General features: G+C 48.5%; 1 protein-coding gene across 1 annotated transcript in view; it reads right to left on the bottom strand.

Moving 5' to 3' along the window:
* Positions 1 to 24,817, bottom strand: part of TBCD (tubulin folding cofactor D) — a 477,889-nt gene that overhangs the window by 168,167 nt on the left and 284,905 nt on the right. Inside the window, exon 16 of the mRNA XM_030208042.1 lies at positions 6,517 to 6,574. Within this exon, the coding sequence (XP_030063902.1) occupies positions 6,517 to 6,574 (58 nt within the window). The remainder of the gene's footprint in view (positions 1 to 6,516; positions 6,575 to 24,817) is intronic.

Raw genomic sequence — 24,817 nt, 5'->3', positions numbered from 1 at the left:
ATGCCCTAATTTACAAATATACTGGAAGGATGTGTGGCAAAGAATCACAGACATCATTTGCGTTGATATAGCGAATGCTACATACCTGTAGAAGGTATTCTCCGAGGACAGCAGGCTGATTGTTCTCACTGATGGGTGACGTCCACGGCAGCCCCTCCAATCGGAAACTTCACTAGCAAAGTCCTTTGCTAGCCCTCGCGCGCCCGCGCGCACCGCGCATGCGCGGCCGTCTTCCCGCCCGAAACCGGCTCGAGCCGGCCAGTCCAGTATGTAGCAAGACAATACACTTCAAGGGAAGACACAACTCCAAAGGGGAGGCGGGCGGGTTTGTGAGAACAATCAGCCTGCTGTCCTCGGAGAATACCTTCTACAGGTATGTAGCATTCGCTTTCTCCGAGGACAAGCAGGCTGCTTGTTCTCACTGATGGGGTATCCCTAGCCCCCAGGCTCACTCAAAACAACAACATTGGTCAATTGGGCCTCGCAACGGCGAGGACATAACTGAGATTGACCTAAAAAATTTACCAACTAACTGAGAGTGTAGCCTGGAACAGAACAAACAGGGCCCTCGGGGGGTGGAGTTGGATCCTAAAGCCCAAACAGGTTCTGAAGAACTGACTGCCCGAACCGACTGTCACGTCGGGTATCCTGCTGCAGGCAGTAATGAGATGTGAATGTGTGGACAGATGACCACGTCGCAGCTTTGCAAATTTCCTCCATGGTGGCTGACTTCAAGTGGGCTACCGACGCTGCCATGGCTCTAACATTATGAGCCGTGACATGACCCTCAAGAGCCAGCCCAGCCTGGGCGTAAGTGAAGGAAATGCAATCTGCTAGCCAATTGGATATGGTGCGTTTCCCTACAGCCACTCCCCTCTTGTTGGGATCAAAAGAAACAAACAATTGGGCGGACTGTCTGTGGGGCTGTGTCCGCTCCAGATAGAAGGCCAATGCTCTCTTGCAGTCCAATGTGTGCAGCTGACGTTCAGCAGGGCAGGAATGAGGACGGGGAAAGAATGTTGGCAAGACAATTGACTGGTTCAGATGGAACTCCGACACAACCTTTGGCAGAAACTTAGGGTGAGTGCGGAGGACTACTCTGTTGTGATGAAATTTGGTGTAAGGGGCCTGGGCTACCAGGGCCTGAAGCTCACTGACTCTACGAGCCGAGGTAACTGCCACCAAGAAAATGACCTTCCAGGTCAAGTACTTCGGATGGCAGGAATTCAGTGGCTCGAAAGGAGGTTTCATCAGCTGGGTGAGAACGACATTGAGATCCCATGACACTGTAGGAGGCTTGACAGGGGGCTTTGACAAAAGCAAACCTCTCATGAAGCGAACAACTAAAGGCTGTCCTGAGATCGGCTTACCTTCCACTTGGTAATGGTATGCACTGATTGCACTAAGGTGAACCCTTACAGAGTTGGTCTTCAGACCAGACTCAGACAAGTGGAGAAGGTATTCAAGCAGGGTCTGTGTAGGACAAGAGCGAGGATCTAGGGCCTTGCTGTCACACCAGACGGCAAACCTCCTCCAATGAAAGAAGTAACTTCTCTTAGTGGAGTCTTTCCTGGAAGCAAGCAAGATGCGGGAGACACCCTCTGGCAGACCCAAAGAGGCAAAGTCTACGCCCTCAACATCCAGGCCGTGAGAGCCAGGGACTGGAGGTTGGGATGCAGCAGAGCCCCTTCGTCCTGCGTGATGAGGGTCGGAAAACACTCCAATCTCCACGGTTCTTCGGAGGATAACTCCAGAAGAAGAGGGAACCAGATCTGACGCGGCCAAAAGGGAGCAATCAGAATCATGGTGCCTCGGTCTTGCTTGAGTTTCAACAAAGTCTTCCCCACCAGAGGAATGGGAGGATAAGCATACAGCAGACCTTCCCCCCAATCCAGGAGGAAGGCATCCGACGCCAGTCTGCCGTGGGCCTGAAGCCTGGAACAGAACTGAGGGACCTTGTGGTTCACTTGAGATGCGAAGAGATCCACCAGGGGGGTGCCCCACACCTGGAAGATCTGTCGCACCACACGGGAATTGAGCGACCACTCGTGAGGTTGCATAATCCTGCTCAACCTGTCGGCCAGACTGTTGTTTACGCCTGCCAGATATGTGGCTTGGAGCACCATGCCTTGACGGCGAGCCCAGAGCCACATGCTGACGGCTTCCTGACACAGGGGGCGAGATCCGGTGCCCCCCTGCTTGTTGACATAGTACATGGCAACCTGGTTGTCTGTCTGAATTTGGATAATTTGGTGGGACAGCCGATCTCTGAAAGCCTTCAGAGCGTTCCAGATCGCTCGCAACTCCAGAAGATTGATCTGTAGATCGCTTTCTTGGAGGGACCACCTTCCTTGGGTGTGAAGCCCATCGACATGAGCTCCCCATCCCAGGAGAGACGCATCCGTGGTCAGCACTTTTTGAGGCTGAGGAATTTGGAAGGGACGTCCCAGAGTCAAATTGGAGCAAATCGTCCACCAATACAGGGATTCGAGAAAACTCGTGGACAGGTGGATCACGTCCTCTAGACCCCCGGCGGCCTGATACCACTGGGAGGCTAGGGTCCATTGAGCAGATCTCATGTGAAGGCGGGCCATGGGAGTCACATGAACTGTGGAAGCCATGTGGCCCAGCAATCTCAACATCTGCCGAGCTGTGATCTGCTGGGACGCTCGCACCCGCGAGACGAGGGACAACAAGTTGTTGGCCCTCGCCTCTGGGAGATAGGCGCGAGCCGTCCGAGAATCCAGCAGGGCTCCGATGAATTCGAGTTTCTGCACTGGGAGAAGATGGGACTTTGGGTAATTTATCACAAACCCCAGTAGCTCCAGGAGGCGAATAGTCATCTGCATGGACTGCAGGGCTCCTGCCTCGGATGTGTTCTTCACCAGCCAATCGTCGAGATATGGGAACACGTGCACCCCCAGCCTGCGAAGCGCCGCTGCTACCACAGCTAGGCACTTTGTGAACACCCTGGGCGCAGAGGCGAGCCCAAAGGGTAGCACACAGTACTGGAAGTGGCGTGCGCCCAGCTGAAATCGCAGATACTGTCTGTGAGCTGGCAGTATCGGGATGTGTGTGTAGGCATCCTTCAAGTCCAGAGAGCATAGCCAATCGTTTTGCTGAATCATGGGGAGAAGGGTGCCCAGGGAAAGCATCCTGAACTTTTCTTTTACGAGATATTTGTTCAGGGCCCTTAGGTCTAGGATGGGACGCATCCCCCCTGTTTTCTTTTCCACAAGGAAGTACCTGGAATAGAACCCCAGCCCTTCTTGCCCGGATGGCACGGGCTCGACCGCATTGGCGCTGAGAAGGGCGGAGAGTTCCTCTGCAAGTACCTGCTTGTGCTGGAAGCTGTAGGACTGAGCTCCCGGTGGACAATTTGGAGGTTGAGAGGCCAAATTGAGGGTGTATCCTTGCCGGACTATTTGGAGAACCCACTGATCGGAGGTTATAAGAGGCCACCTTTGGTGAAAAGCTTTCAACCTCCTTCCGACAGGCAGGTCGCCCGGCACTGACACTTGGATGTCGGCTATGCTCTGCTGGAGCCAGTCAAAAGCTCGCCCCTTGCTTTTGCTGGGGAGCCGCGGGGCCTTGCTGATTCGCACGCTGCTGACGAGAGCGAGCGCGCTGGGGCTTAGCCTGGGCCGCAGGCTGTCGGGAAGGAGGATTGTACCTACGCTTGCCAGAAGTATAGGGAACAGTCTTCCTTCCCCCGAAAAATCGTCTACCTGTAGAGGTAGAAGCTGAAGGCTGCCGGCGGGCGAACTTGTCGAATGCGGTGTCCCGCTGGTGGAGAGACTCTACCACCTGCTCGACTTTTTCGCCAAAAATGTTATCCGCACGGCAAGGCAAGTCCGTAATCCGCTGCTGGACTCTATTCTCCAGGTCGGCGGCACGCAGCCATGAGAGCCTGCGCATCACCACACCTTGAGCAGCGGCCCTGGACGCAACATCAAAAGTGTCATAAACTCCTCTGGCCAGGAATTTTCTGCACGCCTTCAGCTGCCTGACCACCTCCTGAAAAGGCTTGGCTTGCTCAGGGGGAAGAGCATCAACCAAGCCCGCCAACTGCCGCACATTATTCCGCATGTGTATGCTCGTGTAGAGCTGGTAAGACTGGATCTTGGACACGAGCATAGAGGAATGGTAGGCCTTCCTCCCAAAGGAGTCTAAGGTTCTAGCGTCCTTGCCCGGGGGCGCCGAAGCATGTTCCCTAGAACTCTTAGCCTTCTTTAGGGCCAAATCCACAACTCCAGAGTCATGAGGCAACTGAGTGCGCATCAGCTCTGGGTCCCCATGGATCCGGTACTGGGACTCGATCTTCTTGGGAATGTGGGGGTTAGTTAATGGTTTGGTCCAGTTCGCAAGCAATGTCTTCTTCAGGACATGGTGCAAGGGAACAGTGGACGCTTCCTTAGGTGGAGAAGGATAGTCCAGGAGCTCAAACATTTCAGCCCTGGGCTCGTCCTCCACAACCACCGGGAAGGGGATGGCCGTAGACATCTCCCGGACAAAGGAGGCAAAAGACAGACTCTCGGGAGGAGAAAGCTGTCTCTCAGGAGAGGGAGTGGGATCAGACGGAAGACCCCCAGACTCCTCGTCAGAGAAATATCTGGGATCTTCCTCTTCCTCCCACGAGGCCTCACCCTCGGTGTCAGACACAAGTTCACGGACCTGTGTCTGCAACCTCGCCCTGCTCGACTCCGTGGAACCCCGTCCACGATGGGGGCGTCGAGAGGTAGACTCCCTCGCCCGCGTCGGCGAAGCTCCCTCCGCCGACGTAGTCGGGGAGCCTTCCTGGGAGGTGGCCGCGGTCGGTACCGCACGCGGTACCGACGTCGGGGACCTCAACCTGGGCGATGGGCCAGCCGGCGCCACGCTCGACGGTACCGGTGGCGCAAGCACCGCCGGTACCGGAGGGGTAGGGCGCAACAGCTCTCCCAGAATCTCTGGGAGAACGGCCCGGAGGCTCTCGTTTAGAGCGGCTGCAGAGAAAGGCTGAGAGGTCGATGCAGGCGTCGACGTCAGTACCTGTTCCGGGCGTGGAGGCTGTTCCGGGCTGTCCAGAGCGGAGCGCATCGACACCTCCTGCACAGAGGGTGAGCGGTCCTCTCGGTGCCGATGCCTGCTGGGTGCCGAATCCCTCGGCGACCCAGAGCTCTCGGTGCCGACACGGGGAGGAGACCGGTGTCGATGCTTCTTCGATTTCTTCCGAAGCATGTCACCGGAGCTCCCCGGCACCGACGAGGAGGACGTCGAATCCACCCGTCGCTTCCTCGGGGCCGAGACTGAAGAAGGTCGATCTCGGGGGGGCTGTACCGCAGGAGCCCTCAGGGTAGGCGGAGACCCACCCGAGGGCTCACCGCCACCAGCAGGGGAATGGACAGCCCTCACCTGCACTCCACCCGATGCACCACCGTCCGACGACATCAGCAGACGAGGTCCTGGTACCACCGACGTCGATGCAGCTATCCGATGTCTCGGCGCCGATGCAGAGGCCCGATGCCTCGATGCACTCGATGCAGGGGCGGCCGAGGAAGATGGTCTGGACGCTGACGACGTCGATGCACTCGAAGATCCCGGTGCCGATGCCGACGAAGAGCCCGAGAACAACACGTTCCACTGGGCTAGTCTCGCTACCTGAGTCCGCCTTTGAAGCAGGGAACACAGACTGCAGTTCTGAGGGCGGTGCTCGGCCCCCAGACACTGAAGACACGACGAGTGTCGATCAGTGAGCGAGATAACCCGGGCGCACTGGGTGCACTTCTTGAAGCCGCTGGAAGGCTTCGATGTCATGGGCGGAAAAATCACGCCGGCGAAATCAAAAGCCGAAATGGCGAAATTTGAAGCACCAAATTTAGAGGGAGAAAAAATCTCGACCGAGGCCGAAAAAAGGCCTACCCCGACGACGAAAGAAAACTTACCGGGGCAAAAAAGCTGGAAGTACGGGGAGGATTTACACGAAACCCGGCGGGGGGTTTCCGGAGCACTTCCCGACTAGGACAAAGCTTTCCCGAAGGAAAAAAACACGTTCAAACAAATTGGACGCGCGAGGTCGACTTTCCGGGGCTCGACACGGCGAAAACACGACCGTACCGAGTGCGGACAAAAGAAGACTGGCCGGCTCGAGCCGGTTTCGGGCGGGAAGACGGCCGCGCATGCGCGGTGCGCGCGGGCGCGCGAGGGCTAGCAAAGGACTTTGCTAGTGAAGTTTCCGATTGGAGGGGCTGCCGTGGACGTCACCCATCAGTGAGAACAAGCAGCCTGCTTGTCCTCGGAGAATCCACTGTATCTTAGGGCAATTATTTGGAAGTCTGTGATTCTTCCTGCTACTACTCCAAAAGCTACAAAGGTTGCTCTAAAGGTTATTATAAATCACTGGAAGAACAATTGTGATGTGCATGTCAATTTATGGTGGCATTGAGTCTGCCTATTTAAGAAGTATGAGACAATACTTGAAGACAGGGACCTTATAACAAAATGTCTAAAAAAAAAAAAAAAAAAAGTTTCACTCACCGAGGCAGCTTTTCTGCAGTTCACAGCCCGGTCAAACACAGCAGCTATTACCAAACCACTGAGGAAGAGAAACAACTCTTATTTACAGGAAATGCTATTTTCCAAATAACTTATTATTTTGCCAAATGTTTTTATTTCTCTGTGCTAGTGTGAAAGCCTTCAGATATTTCTCGAGCTCACATTTTCATAAAATTTAACAAACATCAAAACCAACCTTCCAAGTGTGAAAAAAAAACATTTGTTTAAAATGCATTGCAAAGTTGACGGAGTAAAGTACATCAACAGGAAAGGCAAGGCTAAGCAGTGAGATCCAATCATATGCAGTTAAACGACAGCATATATTGAATAATAGAATGGTACTGACCACAGAAGAATCTTTACTGGTAGCGTATGAGCAATAACCTTAATCTTAATCAAAGAGAAACGCTGGAACTGTTAGTTCGAAGTCTTTGTAGTTCTAGGTATGGTTTCCTCCTTCCAACCCAACTTCCACCTACCCCATTCTTCAATCTTACTATAAACTGATCAATTAGGAGTTCATTTAGACTAGTGGTTTCAACCCAATCCTCAGGGCAAGCCCAGCTAGTCAAGTTTTCAGGATATCCACAATGAACACACATGAGATAAATTTACATGCACCAACTTCACTTTATGCAAATTATCTCATGCTTACTTATTGTGGCTATCCTCATAAACTGACTGGCTCAGTATGTCCCAAGGGCAGGTTTGAAAATCTCCTGGTTTAGACAGAATTACTTTGAATTGCTTGGAAAGGAAGAACAAAAATTAAATTAGCTCACCTTCTGGTCAACTATGAAATCAGAACACAAGTAAATTTCAGCTTGGCTCATAATATCATATTAGATCTTTGAAGTAATTTATTTTTAATTGGTCTTGTCTTTGTTGTAGCCTAAGCAACAAGGCTGCACGCTAGACTACACACTCATAAACAAACACATTTTATAGTGTGGAAGAATATGATAAACTACTCTACATCACATAGCATATTTGAGTAAACATGACTACTTACAGGGAGTCAGAGTGTGGGAGGTTAGATTTCACACAAAAGATGCTAGTTGATTTTACCTGTAGGACTCCTATGAAAAAGGTAGGGAATTGGTTACATCTTCCTCATTTCTTTCAAAAGGTAACAGTGCTCCTAATGGGAGGATGATTGCGAAACATGTCACCAAAGCTGCCTTTACTAAAAGGGATATGATAACCAATAGTGTACAACTGGTTTGATGTGAACGATAACTTCAGGTAAGCTCCCTCAGAGAACAGGTGGTAGAATGGAAAGAGCTAGTGGCGACGCTCAGAGGCATCCATGACAATGAAGAAGGCTTTCAATGTAGTGTTTCTTTAGGCATCGAAGATGAAAATTGCAAGTAGAGGGGAAGTTGAAGCTCACTTTATAGCAGGTCCCAAAAAACGAGGGGGGGATGGGTCTCCCAGATGTAATAAACTACAAAACAGACTGCTTATTGAGACAAGTATGAGATTAGGTGGGGGAGGTAAGTAATTTTTGCCATTTAGACTTAAGAACAACAAACAGTCTGACCATATACACTGGCATGTATGTTGCATGCTAATGGGAAAGCTTTGCCCTTAAGGATAAGAAATAATATGCCTGTCAATTTGGTGTGATGGGCATGCAAGATGGGACAAAAGTGTCGTGGTATTACAAAGATGTACCCCTTAATTGCCTTTGGTAGGTAATGGTGAATTTACCCCAGGAGTGCAGGGTATGAGGTTCAAAGCCTGGCAGGTTAGAAGTATTTGAAGGAGGAATCTCAGGTGGTTGAATTTGAGCTATTACACGCAAAATATAGTCTGGAAGAACATGATATGAATGGAGCGGAAAGGATAGATGTGAATCGTTTGTTTACTCTTTTCAAAGATACAAGCAATGAAGCTACTAAGTAGTACATTTAGAACAAATCAGAGAAAATATTTCTTCAGTCAACGCGTAATTAAACTCTGGAATCTGTTGCCATAGAATGTGGTAAAAGCAGCAAGCTTAACAAGGTTTTAAAAAGGTTTGGATAGTTTCCTAAGAAAAGTCCATAAGCCATTATTATGATGGGCTTGGGAAAAGCCATTGCTTTTTTCTGGGATAAACAGCATAAAATCTGTTCTAATCTTTTGATGTGTTGCCAGGTACTTGTGACCTGGAATGGCCACTGCTGGCACACCACATGGGTCAATCATTAGGAAGGCATGATGGACCTTTGATCTGTCCCAGTACGAAAAGGCGTTTGTTCTTATATAAATACAGAAATAGGATGGAGATGTTAAAGGATAATATACTGAAGTAGAATGTCTAGAAGGGGTTTAGGAAGGGGAAGGATTAGTAGAAAATGCGCAGTTGAGGGAAATGCACTATAAATACTACACAGGTTATACATGCATCCCAGATAGGAAGGGTATGCCAAGCTATGTAAAACTTCAAATGTAAAACTTTAGAAGGTATTTATCTCCATTGTTTGTGGGGCTGCTCGAAGATAAAGAAATATCAGGAGAACCTATGGGCACATTTGGAGAGGGTACTGGAACGAATGGTCTTTAAAACTAAAATTGTGTCTCTTGGACTCTGAAGATGAGTTTAAGTTGGAATTTGATGAACACTGTTTATTTGTATGGAAGGCTTGCTATTGGGAAGTTCTGGCTACAGTAGATACAGCCAGAACCTCCCAAGCTTGCAATGCTTGTTACACATGAAGCACATGTCAATACTGCAAGTGGGAAAAAGGTGATAAATTGGATCATCTGTATATGGACCCCCTTTCTGAACTAATTAGCACCAAGCCTTTGAAGTGTCCTTTTAAATACTCGTCACATGTGAGGTGGTGTGGGCATCTCCTTTTGTTAAATAATGTGAAGTGCAATTGTTAGGACACAACATGGGGTGTTCTGATGAGGAAATAGATGAATAATGTTTTGAAGGTAAGGTGGTTAGAGGAGGAAAAGAGGGGGAAAATTAATGTAATTCTGGAAGTGTACATTCCATTTCTTTTCAACAGGAAGTATATATTCATATTCCAATGTTAAATTTAAAACGCTGTTGAAGTATTTAATAAAAATTAATTTTTCCATAAAACTGAGCAAATGAGCTAGACAAGACCTCTTCATTCAAAAAGCAGGCTTCTATACTGAAGGAAACCACACTGGCTAACACCCTAGCCCAGTATTTATTTATTTATTTATTTTGATTTTACTCACACCTTTTTCAGTAGTGTCTCAGTATATATCAAGGCTCAGAAAGAAAGGTATACAATCATGGCCCTTTGCAATCAAACTGCACTGATCATACAAGCAGTTATTCAAACCACTTTTTTACATTTTATTTTTATTGTAAATTTAAAAAAATCAAACCAAGATAAACACTTGTACTGAAATCTAAGGAAAATATCTCAGATAAAAGGAAAATATACATATACAAAAAAGGAAAAACACAAAAAATTCAAGGCCACAACATTGTGGGGAGGCTAGGTCAACTGAAATTGAAGGAAAATTACATGCATAGCTTATAGCAATAAGGCTAAGCTAGAGGCTAGGATACTCCAGATTCAACAGTTTATCTCACCAGAGAACTGGAAGCAATCTTCCTCCTATTAATGAAGGCTGATAGCCAAGACGGTTCAAAGAAAACATATTGACTAACTTCAATTTAACAATACATTTGCAAGGGTATTTAAGGAAAAAGAGTGCTCCTAACTGGAGGGCTCTAGGTCTCAACATTAGAACATTCTTTCTTCTTTTCTTGGTATCTTTAGAAAAATCTTAGAAAAGTACACTAAAGTTCAGGAAGAAGATATTGATTAGTCTAACTTTTGGCAATGAGTCAATTGTCCATCTGCATCTGCCAATCTTACTCATTCTTTTTTTTTTTTAAGCACACCATGCCATATGGTATAGACCCCTTACAAAATGGCTAAGGCACATCTTTCAGACTGTGATAAATGCCGACACTGTAAGACCGATGTGGGTAGCAATCCATATATGATATGAGTGTCCAGCTATATACTCATTTTGGACGGAAATTTGGAACCTAATTCAAATCATACTAGGCATCCAGCAACTCTTGACGAAAGTAGTCATATTCAGATCTCTCCTTTTCAAAGACAATCTTAACTCTGAAGAAACAAAAGCTATTTGATCTACTTATAGTTCTGAGGCTTCAGATAAGGGCTAACTAGACAGATGCAACTATATTCACTACTAGTAGAACACAGTAACGCTGACAGATACGAACTTAAATTAGTAGAAAAGCTACCTAATGCTGAATAAGTCCATAAGATGTGGAACCAGTTCAGGATTATTTGTCAGGGTTATAGATAACAGTCTGAGATCATAATTTGCCTAAAGGTATTTCCGGAGCAATGACCAATTTTATATTGTCTGCATATCTTCTCGTTGGTTATGATTACAGATTTTTATTTTTACTCTTATCTTGTATATCCTTGCTAATAATTCTGTATTTATTTGTTAAAATAATGTGTCTGAAATAAAAAAAAAATAGATAGTAACGGTGAAGACCTAGATTCAATCCAGGCACAGGGCAGAACCAACAGCAAGCATGTGTGGACATAAACCTTGCTGACTAAGGCTCCTAGAGTGCTAGAGGCCATTAGCACTGGACTAGAACCCATGTTTTCCAGTGCACAATGAACAAAAAGCCATACCGTGAGAAACAAGCGCAAGCAGGAACACAGCAAATTGCAAGCAAATCTCAGCAGAAATATATATATGAGATGATCAGAAAACAGAGAACCTCACAAGGGCACTCCTACCATTTAGGGTATGATACATACCTGTAGCAGGTGTTCTCCGAGGACAGCAGGCTGATTGTTCTCACGACTGGGTGACGTCCGCGGCAGCCCCCACCAACCGGAAAGAAGCTTCGCGGGACGGTTGGCACGCAGGGCACGCCCACCGCGCATGCGCGGCCGTCTTCCCGCCCGTGCGCGACCGCTCCCGCCAGTTGAATGACTAGCAAAAGATGAAACACACAACTCCAAAGGGGAGGAGGGAGGGTAGGTGAGAACAATCAGCCTGCTGTCCTCGGAGAACACCTGCTACAGGTATGTATCATACCCTTTCTCCGAGGACAAGCAGGCTGCTTGTTCTCACGACTGGGGTATCCCTAGCTCTCAGGCTCACTCAAAACAAGAACCCAGGTCAATGGAACCTCGCAACGGCGAGGAAACAACAGAAATTGACCTACGAAGAACAACTAACTGAGAGTGCAGCCTGACCAGAATAAATTCGGGTCCTGGAGGGTGGAGTTGGATTTACACCCCAAACAGATTCTGCAGCACCGACTGCCCGAACCGACTGTCGCGTCGGGTATCCTGCTGGAGGCAGTAATGAGATGTGAATGTGTGGACAGATGACCACGTCGCAGCCTTGCAGATCTCTTCAATAGTGGCTGACTTCAAGTGGGCCACCGACGCTGTCATGGCTCTGACACTGTGAGCCGTGACATGACCCTCAAGAGTCAGCTCAGCCTGGGCGTAAGTGAAGGAAATGCAATCTGCTAGCCAATTGGAGATGGTGCGTTTCCCGACAGCGACCCCTAGCCTGTTAGGGTCGAAAGAAATAAACAATTGGGCGGACTGTCTGTTGGGCTGTGTCCGCTCCAAGTAGAAGGCCAATGCTCTCTTGCAGTCCAATGTGTGCAACTGACGTTCAGCAGGGCGGGTATGCGGCCTGGGAAAGAATGTTGGCAAGACAATTGACTGGTTAAGATGGAACTCCGACACCACCTTCGGCAGGAACTTTGGGTGAGTGCGGAGCACTACTCTGTTGTGATGAAATTTGGTATACGGAGCATGAGCTACCAGGGCTTGAAGCTCACTGACCCTACGAGCTGAAGTAACTGCCACCAAGAAAATGACCTTCCAGGTCAAGTACTTCAGATGGCAGGAATTCAGTGGCTCAAAAGGAGGTTTCATCAGCTGGGTGAGGACGACGTTGAGATCCCATGACACAGTAGGAGGCTTGATAGGGGGCTTTGACAAAAGCAGGCCTCTCATGAATCGAACGACTAAAGGCTCTCCAGAGATGGCTTTACCTTCCACACGATAATGGTAAGCACTAATCGCACTAAGGTGATTCCTTACTGAGTTGGTCTTGAGGCCAGACTCTGATAAGTGCAGAAGGTATTCAAGCAGGTTCTGTGCAGGGCAAGAACGAGGTTCTAGGGCCTTGCTCTCACACCAAACGACAAACCTCCTCCACTTGAAAAAGTAACTCTTTTTAGTGGAATCCTTCCTAGAGGCAAGCAAGACCCGGGAGACCCAACGCAGCGAAGTCTACGCCCTCAACATCCAGGCCGTGAGAGCCAGGGATTGAAGGTTGGGGTGCAGCAACGCTCCGTCGTTCTGCGAAATGAGAGTCGGAAAACACTCCAATCTCCACGGTTCTTCTGAGGACAACTCCAGAAGAAGAGGGAACCAGATCTGACGGGGCCAAAAGGGCGCTATCAGAATCATGGTGCCGCGGTCTTGCTTGAGCTTCAGTAAGGTCTTCCCCACCAAAGGTATGGGAGGATAAGCATACAGGAGGCCGGTCCCCCAATGAAGGAGAAAGGCATCTGACGCTAGCCTGCCGTGTGTCTGAAGTCTGGAACAGAACAGAGGCAGCTTGTGGTTGGTCTGAGAGGCGAAAAGATCCACCGAGGGGGTGCCCCACTCTCGGAAGATCTTGCGTACCACTCTGGAATGGAGCGACCACTCGTGCGGTTGCATGACTCTGCTCAGTCTGTCGGCCAGACTGTTGTTTACGCCTGCCAGGTATGTGGCTTGGAGGAGCATGCCGAACCGGCACGCCCAACGCCACATCCCGACGGCTTCCTGACACAGGGGGCGAGATCCGGTGCCCCCATGCTTGTTGACGTAATACATTGCAACCTGATTGTCTGTCCGAATTTGGATAATTTGGTAGGACAGCCGATCTCTGAAAGCCTTCAGTGCGTTCCAGATCGCTCGGAGCTCCAGGAGGTTGATCTGTAGATCCTTTTCCTGGAGGGACCACCGACCCTGGGTGTGAAGCCCATCGACGTGAGCTCCCCACCCCAGGCGAGATGCATCCGTCGTCAGCACTTTCGAGGGCTGCGGAATTTGGAATGGACGTCCCAGGGTCAAATTGGTCCGGATGGTCCACCAGAGCAGTGAAGTGCGGCAACTGGTGGAGAGGCGGATGACATCTGCTAGACTCCCGGTGGCTTGGAACCACTGGGAAGCTAGGGTCCATTGAGCAGATCTCATGTGAAGACGAGCCATGGGAGTCACATGAACTGTGGAGGCCATATGACCCAGAAGTCTCAACATCTGCCGAGCTGTGACCTGCTGAGACGCTCTGGTCTGCGAAGCCAGGGCCAGGAGGTTGGTGGCCCGCGCTTCGGGAAGGTAGGCCTGAGCCGTCTGGGTATTCAGCAGCGCTCCTATGAATTCCAGAGACTGGGATGGCTGGAGATGGGACTTTGGGTAATTTATCACAAACCCCAGCAGCTCCAGAAGTTGAATAGTGCACTGCATGGACCGGAGGGCTCCTGCCTCCGAGGTGTTCTTGACCAGCCAATCGTCGAGATATGGGAACACGTGCACTCCCAGCTTGCGTAGGTAGGCCGCTACCACCACGAGGCACTTGGTAAACACTCGTGGGGCAGAGGCGAGCCCAAAGGGCAGCACACAATACTGAAAGTGCCGTGCGCCCAGGCGGAATCTGAGATACTGTCTGTGAGCTGGCAGTATCGGTATGTGAGTATATGCGTCCTTTAAATCCAGGGAACATAGCCAATCGTTTTTCTGAATCATTGGCAGAAGGGTGCCCAAGGAAAGCATCCTGAACTTTTCTTTGACCAGGAATTTGTTCAGGCCTCTCAGGTCTAGGATGGGACGCATCCCCCCTGTTTTCTTTTCCACAAGGAAGTACCTGGAATAGAATCCCTGCCCTTCCTGCCCGGGTGGTACGGGCTCGACCGCATTGGCGCTGAGAAGGGCGGAGAGTTCCTCTACAAGTACCTGCTTGTGATGGGAGCTGAAAGACTGAGCTCCCGGGGGACAATTTGGAGGCAGGGAGGCCAAATTCAGGGCGTATCCGCACCGCACTATTTGGAGAACCCACTGGTCGGAGGTTATGAGAGGCCACCTTTGGTGAAAGAATTTTAACCTCCCTCCGACCGGCAGATCGTCCGGTACGGACACGTAGGGCGGCTATGTTCCCGTGGATCCAGTCAAAAGCCCGTCCCCGGCTTTTGCTGTGGAGGCGCAGGGGGCTGCTTAGGCGCACGCTGTTGACGAGAACGAGCGCGCTGGGGCTGTCCCTGTGCCTGACGAGGCCTTCGGGCCGGCTGGTTGTACCTACGCTTCGCAAAAGAATAGGGTGCAGCCTGCCGGGCCCGGGAAAAACGTCCACCTGTGGAGGTGGATGCTGAAGGCGCCCGGTGGGAGAGCTTGTCGAGAGCGGTTTCCCGCTGATGCAGTTGGTCCACCATCTGCTCGACCTTCTCACCGAAAATGTTATCCCCCCGGCAAGGGACGTCAGCCAGTCTCTGCTGGGTGCGGTTGTCCAGGTCAGAGGCACGCAGCCATGAGAGCCTGCGCATCACTATACCTTGGGCCGCAGCACGAGATGCCACGTCACAGGTGTCAAAAATACCCCTGGACAGGAACTTTCTGCACGCCTTCAGCTGCCTGACCACCTCCTGATAAGGCCTGGACTGCTCCGGCGGGAGCTTCTCGACCAGGTCCGCCAGTTGTTGCACATAGGTCCGCATGTGAATGCTCATATAGAGCAGGTATGACTGGATGCGGGTCACGAGCATGGAGGATTGGTAGGCCTTCCTCCCAAACGAGTCCAGAGTGCGAGACTCCCGCCCCGGGGGCGCCGAGGCGGTATCCCTCGAACTCCGTGCCCTCTTGAGAGCAGAATCCACGACCGCTGAGTCATGGGGCAATTGGGGCCGCATGAGCTCTGGGTCAGAGTGGATCCTGTACTGGGACTCTGCTTTCTTGGGAATGGTGGGGTTAGTTAATGGTCGCACCCAGTTCCGGAGCAGCGTCTCCTTCAGGACATTGTGCAGCGGTACCGTGGAGGACTCTCTAGGTGGTGATGGATAGTCGAGGACCTCGAGCATCTCGGCCCTCGGCTCTTCCACAGAGACCACGGGGAAGGGAATGCTGATAGACATATCCCGCACAAAGGAGGCAAAGGAGAGACTCTCAGGTGGTGAGAGCTTCCTCTCCGGTGAAGGCGTGGGGTCCGAGGGAAGGCCCGTAGACTCCTCTGAGGAGAAACATCTAGGGTCCTCCTCTTCCCCCCACGAGTCCTCATCCTTGGTATCGGACATTAGCTCATGTAGCTGAGTCCTGTACCGGGCCCGGCTCGACGTCGAGGCACCGAGGTCTCGGTGTCGAGCGGTGGACTCCCGCGCCAGCGGGGACGGAGCTCCCTCCATCGACGTCGACGGGGACTCCACCTGCGTGGCGGTCGAGACCGGCACCGCAAGCGGCGGCGGTGTCGACAGCCCCGGCGCCGGGCTAGAGCTCGCCGGCGCCACAGTCATCGGCGCCGAGGGCGCAAGCACCCCCGGCGCCGGCACAGCAGCCCTTCCAGGATCCCCGGAAGGATGGCTCTGAGGCACTCGTCCAGGCCCGCTGCCGGGAAAGGCGGTGGGGCCGGTAAGGGTGTCGGTGCCGGAAGCTGCTGGGGGCCAGGAGACGGCACCGAGGTGCCGGAACCCCGACGCGTCGGTACCTCCACAACCGACGGAGACCTCTCCTCACGACGATGACGCTTCGGCGTCGTCTCCTCTCCGACATCGGGATGCACCGAAGGCGACCGGTGACGGCGCTTCTTGTCCTTCTTCCGATGCACGTCACCGGCGCCGGAGGGCATGGAGGAGGAGGAGGTCGATCCCCCTCGGTCTCGAGGTACCGGGTCAGACAGGGTTCGGTCTCGCGGCCCACGAGCTGAGGGCGTGACCGGGGCCGACTGCCCACGCGGCCTCTCACCCCCACTCTCACCGGAAGACCGGCGGGCCGACGGGACCTGTTCTCCTGGGGTCGCTGCCATCGGTGCCGATGTCTCGGGCATCGATACCGGTACCGAAGGGCCGGGCGTCGATACCGATGCCTTCGAGGTCGACGTCGAGGGGCCGGCGCAAGTTCCAAAAAGACGGTCCCGCAGAACTTGCCTCGCAACCTGGGTCCGTTTCCGGAGACCGAGACACAAAGAACACGACTTGAGATTGTGCTCCGGCCCGAGGCACTGGAGGCACCAAGCGTGGGTGTCGGTCTGCGAGATCGGCCGGCCGCAGCGACCACACTTTTTAAATCCACTCGGGACCTTCGAGGACATCGACGGAAAAATCGCGTCGGCGAAGTCAAAGTCGTCAATGGTGGCTAAAATCACACCACGAAAAACAAACGACCGAGCGGCCACTAGGCCGCAACGTGGCGTCCCCGCTGGAAGCGAGGGAAAAAAGGGAGCGCGTGTCCCACACGCGCAGGGTTTCTTTTTTTTTTTTTTTTTTTTTTAAAAGGAAACCGGGCGGTAACTAAACCGATAAACAAAGTTAGAAAAATATACGATCAGCGTAAACGCGATCGAACGATCCGGCGGCTGAACAGAGAGAGCGCAAAACACGACTCTCTCCAGGCGCGGAAAAAAAGGAACTGGCGGGAGCGGTCGCGCACGGGCGGGAAGACGGCCGCGCATGCGCGGTGGGCGTGCCCTGCGTGCCGACCGTCCCGCGAAGCTTCTTTCCGGTTGGTGGGGGCTGCCGCGGACGTCACCCAGTCGTGAGAACAAGCAGCCTGCTTGTCCTCGGAGAATAAACCCTACGCCAGCTCAGAGCTGGCATTAGGGTGTCTGGAGAGGTATTCTTCTGTTCATCTCCTCTGTCACAGTGCACTTGAATTTCAGATGTTCTTGCCTTGTCGGATGTTGTCCTTTTGCCTCCTGTCCTCTTGGTGGTGTCCGTATCCCTGGGCTCCGAAGCACCTCTCCTCCTTCCTGCACATCTTTGCTTCTCATCTTGGTTCCCCATGTCCGACAGCCAAGGGATAAGTGCTTGTTCTGCCTCACTCCCATCTACTGGGGCTGCCTTTTTGCATATCCTGCTCCAAAGAGACATGTTCTAGGAAGGAGACCCGTGCAAGAATCCACAACCGCCACATGTTGGTGCCTCCTTCCCCTGGCCATGCAGTGCTCCCTGCTCCCACGTATGACTGCGCATGTGCTGGGCACGTTCCCCCCTCCTTACATCCCAATGCTCAGTTCTAACAGTGCATATTAAATTTGAATGCCATTAGTGCTGAGCATTGGGGAGTTCTTTTGCAGCGCGGTTTTGTACAGCGCTAGATTTTTGAGCATCGGCCTACCAATGAGCTTCCTATGGGGGCAGGGGCCTCTTTCCACTCCCTCCACTCAAAGGCTCTAGGGCCTGGATCAAGACAGCAGAAACTGTGGCTCACCTGCAGGTCAGCAGTCTCTGTGGGTTCAAACCTTGGCATGCCTCGCACCACCAAAAAAAGGGAAAAGCTGTTATGGCTAAATTAGTTCAGTTGTAATATTTTGTTTAATAATTGCTGTTCAATAAGCCTGAGTTTCCTAGAAGGAAGCTGTTTCTATCAAATGGGGTAAAAATAAGCAGCCTCCAAACTATATCCTCTTCTTGTATTTATAAGGTTCAGTTTTGTATTTGATTCTGAAGTCGCATCCAGTTAACATACCAATGGCATTCATTTATCTCATCCCAAATAAAAAAGTTTTTGAAAGGCTCTCCCTACTGCTTATTTCTTTCAAACATTAATATACCTAATTGCTCTAATTATTACCAAAGAACCACATTGCCAGTTAGAACTGAAAAATGTAGTAAATCTAAATTTCCACAATTATGTTTCTTTTCTCAGTAGACAAATGTATTGATCTGGACACTAAAAATTGCAGCCATGGACTCCAAACTGTCTCAGATTCATTCCCTAGGTAGTAATTTGCAGTCAGCTTTTGTCAAAGACAGTTTGGTCTTACATAGGCAGTTAGAATTTCTTAGTAATCGATTGTGTGCTAAAACTATACGTATATTCAATTTTCCTTTGCTTCCTCTCCTATCTCTCAACATATTATTACGTAGATATTTTAAGGAGACATTACAAAAGTGGAGGACATGATTTTTTCAGATTGTCGTTATGTTTCTGTACCTGTAGCTGGAACACCTGAAGAAGCCTAAGATGGGGGAGCCAATAATTTAGATTCCATACATTTGACAGCTTTTTTGGAAACCTCTCAGGAGGAAATTTCTACTAGGGCTACCCTCTTGGTTACTCTCTCAATCGAACATGGAAAAATTAGGATTCTTAAGTTTTCTGGCCAACAGCTGCATCATAAAGAATTTCTTAAATTGAAGGTGACTAAAGATTTTTTCTTCCTACAGTTCCCCTGTGTTTAGTAACGTACACATTATATATATTTTGATCCAAGCCAGCTAGAAAGATTATTGACTCAAAAGGAAAGTTCTATAGAGGGGTGAATTAGTTTATTTTTGTTAATGGCAAAAAGGTGATGGATTTAGTGTTATTTGCTAAATTCTGGTTTACCTTAAATATTTTTCCTGGATATGTACAGCTGTTCTCTATTAATGTGGAATATGAATTCTTTTGTATTTCACCTGAAAAATGTATAAATATTTCAAAAACTTAAAAAAAAAAAGAACTACACTGCCATCATCCTAAAGTAAGCTAATGAAAAACATATCATACTTTTCAACATCTTTCTTTGTTTCCTGAGAACTAAATCCCAGTGCTAGTACCAACCCAAGAAATTTCAGGTTCAGGAACACGGAAGACTTGCTACTGCACCATTCTCTCAAATATCCTTAAAGAAAGTTGCTGCGTTACAAACAGGTTCCACTGGACAAGAAATGCAAATATTTTCCATGAATCATAAAACATCATTTCTCTTACTGATAAGTAAATTGGTACAGTAATTTTGAAATCCTACAGGAAAATGCAACATGATATTTTGCGTTGAAAACCCTGCAGTGGCTTGATATAACAAGGATTATTTAGCCAACATACTTTTCAGATGAAAAGAACATGAGCTAAAAAAAACATGCAAAGATTTCAAAATGAAATAGCCACCTGCATTTCAGTGAGCCCACCTTTACCCTAACTTCAGCATCACTCCTTTTCTGTATATACAGTGGTGGAAATAAGTATTTGATCCCTTGCTGATTTTGTAAGTTTGCCCACTGACAAAGACATGAGCAGCCCATAATTGAAGGGTAGGTTATTGGTAACAGTGAGAGATAGCACATCACAAATTAAATCCGGAAAATCACATTGTGGAAAGTATATGAATTTATTTGCATTCTGCAGAGGGAAATAAGTATTTAATCCCTCTGGCAAACAAGACCTAATACTTGGTGGCAAAACCCTTGTTGGCAAGCACAGCGGTCAGACGTCTTCTGTAGTTGATGATGAGGTTTGCACACATGTCAGGAGGAATTTTGGTCCACTCCTCTTTGCAGATCATCTCTAAATCATTAAGAGTTCTGGGCTGTCGCTTGGCAACTCGCAGCTTCAGCTCCCTCCATAAGTTTTCAATGGGATTAAGGTCTGGTGACTGGCTAGGCCACTCCATGACCCTAATGTGCTTCTTCCTGAGCCACTCCTTTGTTGCCTTGGCTGTATGTTTTGGGTCATTGTCGTGCTGGAAGACCCAGCCACGACCCATTTTTAAGGCCCTGGCGGAGGGAAGGAGGTTGTCACTCAGAATTGTACGGTACATGGCCCCATCCATTCTCCCATTGATGCGGTGAAGTAGTCCTGTGCCCTTAGCAGAGAAACACCCCCAAAACATAACATTTCCACCTCCATGCTTGACAGTGGGGACGGTGTTCTTTGGGTCATAGGCAGCATTTCTCTTCCTCCAAACACGGCGAGTTGAGTTCATGCCAAAGAGCTCAATTTTTGTCTCATCTGACCACAGCACCTTCTCCCAATCACTCTCGGCATCATCCAGGTGTTCACTGGCAAACTTCAGACGGGCCGTCACATGTGCCTTCCGGAGCAGGGGGACCTTGCGGGCACTGCAGGATTGCAATCCGTTATGTCGTAATGTGTTACCAATGGTTTTCGTGGTGACAGTGGTCCCAGCTGCCTTGAGATCATTGACAAGTTCCTCCCTTGTAGTTGTAGGCTGATTTCTAACCTTCCTCATGATCAAGGATACCCCACGAGGTGAGATTTTGCGTGGAGCCCCAGATCTTTGTCGATTGACAGTCATTTTGTACTTCTTCCATTTTCTTACTATGGCACCAACAGTTGTCTCCTTCTCGCCCAGCGTCTTACTGATGGTTTTGTAGCCCATTCCAGCCTTGTGCAGGTGTATGATCTTGTCCCTGACATCCTTAGACAGCTCCTTGCTCTTGGCCATTTTGTAGAGGTTAGAGTCTGACGACAGGTGTCTTTCATACAGGTGACCATTGCCGACAGCTGTCTGTCATGCAGGTAACGAGTTGATTTGGAGCATCTACCTGGTCTGTAGGGGCCAGATCTCTTACTGGTTGGTGGGGGATCAAATACTTATTTCCCTCTGCAGAATGCAAATAAATTCATATACTTTCCACAATGTGATTTTCCGGATTTAATTTGTGATGTGCTATCTCTCACTGTTACCAATAACCTACCCTTCAATTATGGGCTGCTCATGTCTTTGTCAGTGGGCAAACTTACAAAATCAGCAAGGGATCAAATACTTATTTCCACCACTGTATAAAAAAGGGTCAATATTTAAAGATGTACTTTCCACGTGTTGGGGGTGGAACTACCCATTGGCACCCATGTAGGGCCAATGGTAGCTCCAGATTGGCACATGGTAAGCTCGCAATAGGCTTACCACCTCTTAGTAAAAGGGCCCCCAAATCCCTAAACCAAATGAATGCAAATGTAGTTCATGCATACCAGTGTTGTTCAAAGTACTGGATCAAAGTACTTCAGTAAAGGTAAAAATAAATGTATATTTTAATACTTAAGTAAAAGTATAGTGAAGAACACATTAAAATATTTAGTTAAGTGAAGGCCCTGTTTACTAAGGTGTGTTAGCATTTTAACGCACCTATAATTAGTGTGCACACTGTGTAGGCACCTACAGGGATACTGTAGGCGCGTACACAGTTAATGCGCCTACAACGCAGCTTAGTAAATAGGGCCCTAAAAGTAAAAAAGTAATTGCCTAATATTTTTTGAGTAAAAAGTAAAAGTACTGTAACTACAATAAATGCAACTATTATTAATGTTTTCATCCAAACAACTTTATTGCTCTACAATTCAATCCACTTTGCTTTTAGTAAAACTAAATTTTTGAAAATGACTGTCACATGTGAGTGTGAGTCATTAGTCCAGCACAGCTAAAAAGGTTCAACAACTGCACTAGCCGAAAGTGGATTGTTCAGTCTGATAAAAAGATCTTTCAAACCAGGTCAGGTTACAATATTACTGATGTCTTCTGGCTGGATTTGCAGGTTATGATCAAGGAATCTCTGAAACACTTGACTTCTATTTATTTAGATTTTGCTCACACCTTTTTCAGTAGTAGCTCAAGGTGTGTTACATTCAGGTACTCTGGATATTTCTCTGCCCCAGGAGGGCTCACAATCTAAGTTTGTACCAGAGGCAATGGAGGGTTAAGTGACTTGCCCAAGATCACAAGGAGCAGCAGTGGGATTTGAACTGGCCACCTCTGGATTGCAAGACTGGTGCTCTAACCACTAGGCCACTCCTCCACTCTATATAGCAAAGAGTATTTTATCACTGGCATTAGAAGTGGTGCTGTCTAATTCATCACTTGCATCGTCATCTTTATCTTCATCATCATCATGTTGTCTAGTTACACAGGCAGCTTTCATAAAGTTGAAATCATTGTGTTGTTCTAACAATTTTTCATCTGATGGCAAACTCTGTTTGAGAATATTCAAGAACTGATGCAAGAATGTCAAATGTGTGGGAACCTTTTAGTCTTAAGGCCAGAAAAACAAATTTCCTCTCTAAAGACTCTTATCAATCCAGTGGACAGTCACCCCAATGTAAAGTTTCCCATGAGATGATGAATAGTTTGTTGTGGTAGAGACATATGTCTGTTCACCAAGTACTGCTACTAGCTTAAGCTTCATCTCTGGTTTAAAAAGGACCCAACTCATCACTGTTCTGTTTGGCTGGAGATCAGTAACCGCTTCAGTAAACATAGGCAACTCCACTGTTTTTATAGGTTATATTCACTGAACAGAATATAGACGAGATGATCCACTGTTTGCATGGTGAGGTTTACAATAACAAAATCCTGTTCCCAGTTCTGCTATTTCATTTGGTTTACTGAGGAATTGTCATTTACATCTGCCTTCCGCTTTACTTTTTACTTTTAATTGCAAGCATCAGATGTAACTGAGTAAAAGTAGTAAAAATTGGTGAAATTATTACTTCAGTAAAAGTAAAAGTAACAAACGTCATCTTCTACTTCTTTACAAGTAAAAGTTAAAAAAAAATGTTTCCTTACATGCAGTAACTAGTTACATTTACTTAATTACTATACAACACTGATGCATAAACATGGAGTGCAATTCTATAATTTAGTCCCTCTTTTTAGGCACTCAGATGCTGCGTAGTGACAGCCTATTGTATCACAGCATCTGGGCACTTAGATTCCGTTATAGAATACTTGTGTAACCAGTATCAGCGTGCCGAACATTTGGGTACCTGCAGTTGGATCTGGTGTAACTGCAGATGCCTAAATGTGGCAAAGGCACATGTAACTTGCAGTATTCTACCCATGTATATGCTCCCCTATGCATTTGTGTGTTATACCACTTACATGGGCCATTTACAGAATGGCGTTTTGAGCACTTAGACATGTAAGTGCTACTTTTCTGTGCAATTATGCAAGCAAGGGGTGAGTAACCGCAAGCATCTAGTAATAGAATTGCCCTTATGGTGCCTATCCTAAAAAAATCAGACCAAGCTATAGGTACCAAGGTCAAAGTTTGGAAAACCCTACTGAATAGTTTATAATCACATCACATTTCCAAGAAACATACAGGCTTTGTGTGAAATCTGAAGTCAAAACCTGTCATGCTGCACGACCAGTATTTGTTGGTGCTCGCCTGAAGGGGAGTTTGCACACCAGTACTAATTATTCTATTCATTAATCTCTTTATATCAGGGAGGATACACGCTTCTTGGTTTTTTCCAGTCACTGGGCAGATTTTGTTAACGCCTTTCCTACATGCTATGTGTGGCCAAGCCCAATGATTTGCATTACCTATTTATTAGGAGTTCCATCTACATTTCTTTTCTCCTGTAGGTATATTGTGACTAATGTGTCATCAGCTGGCTTTAGCCTGGCCTGCAAAAAGTTATTTCAAATGCTCTCCACCCTCATAGCACAAATTGTATTTGCCATATAATATGTGCAACAAGGAACACCCTGCAGATGTAAGCTGAGGCAACCTAGTTAAGCAAAGTCGTTTACCTACAGCAAGTGTTCCCTGAGGTGCAGAACCACCCTATTTTTGAAAACCTTAGTGTAGGGTGGATAAGTTATTAAGGCCTGAAGCGAGCAAGCGCCACATGTCAAAGTAACTACCACTAAAAAGAAACAAAACAAAACACAACTTCCAGGTCAGGTACTTCAGTTCACAGGAGGCTATTGGCTTTCATTTGCTTGGTTAGTACAATGTTGAGATCCCAAGACACAGCAGGTGGCTTGATGGGAGCTTTGATAGAAACATGCCTCACATAAACCAGCTTATTTTCGAAGGAGATCGCCGGCCATCTTCTGACACAAATCGGGAGATGGCCGGCAATCTCCTGAACCCGGCCAAATCGGTATAATCGAAAGCCAATGTTGGCCGGCGCCAACTGCTTTCTGTCGCGGAGCCAGCCAAACTTCAAAAGGGCGTTTCAGCAGAGTACAGAAGGCGGGGCGTGCGTGGTTACGAGATGGCCGGCTTTGCCCGATAATGGAAAAAAGATGGCTGGCACTGACGAGCAATTCGCCGGCTTCACTTGGTCCATTTATTTTTAGGACCAAGTCTCAAAAAATGCCCCAATTGACCAGATGACTACCGGAGGGAATCGGGGATCACCTCCCCTTAACTCCCCCCTCATGGTCACCAACCCCCTCCCACCAAAAAATAAATAAATAAATAAAATTTTGCCAGCCTCAAATGTCATACCAAGATCCCTGACAGCAGTATGCAGGTCCCTGGAGCAGTATTTAGTGGGTGCAGTGCACTTCA

Source organism: Microcaecilia unicolor, chromosome 6 (assembly GCF_901765095.1).
Source record: "Microcaecilia unicolor chromosome 6, aMicUni1.1, whole genome shotgun sequence".
Lineage (NCBI taxonomy): Eukaryota > Metazoa > Chordata > Amphibia > Gymnophiona > Siphonopidae > Microcaecilia > Microcaecilia unicolor.
The sequence above is the reverse complement of the archived record's forward strand: the minus strand, read 5'-3'. Positions and strand labels throughout refer to the sequence as shown.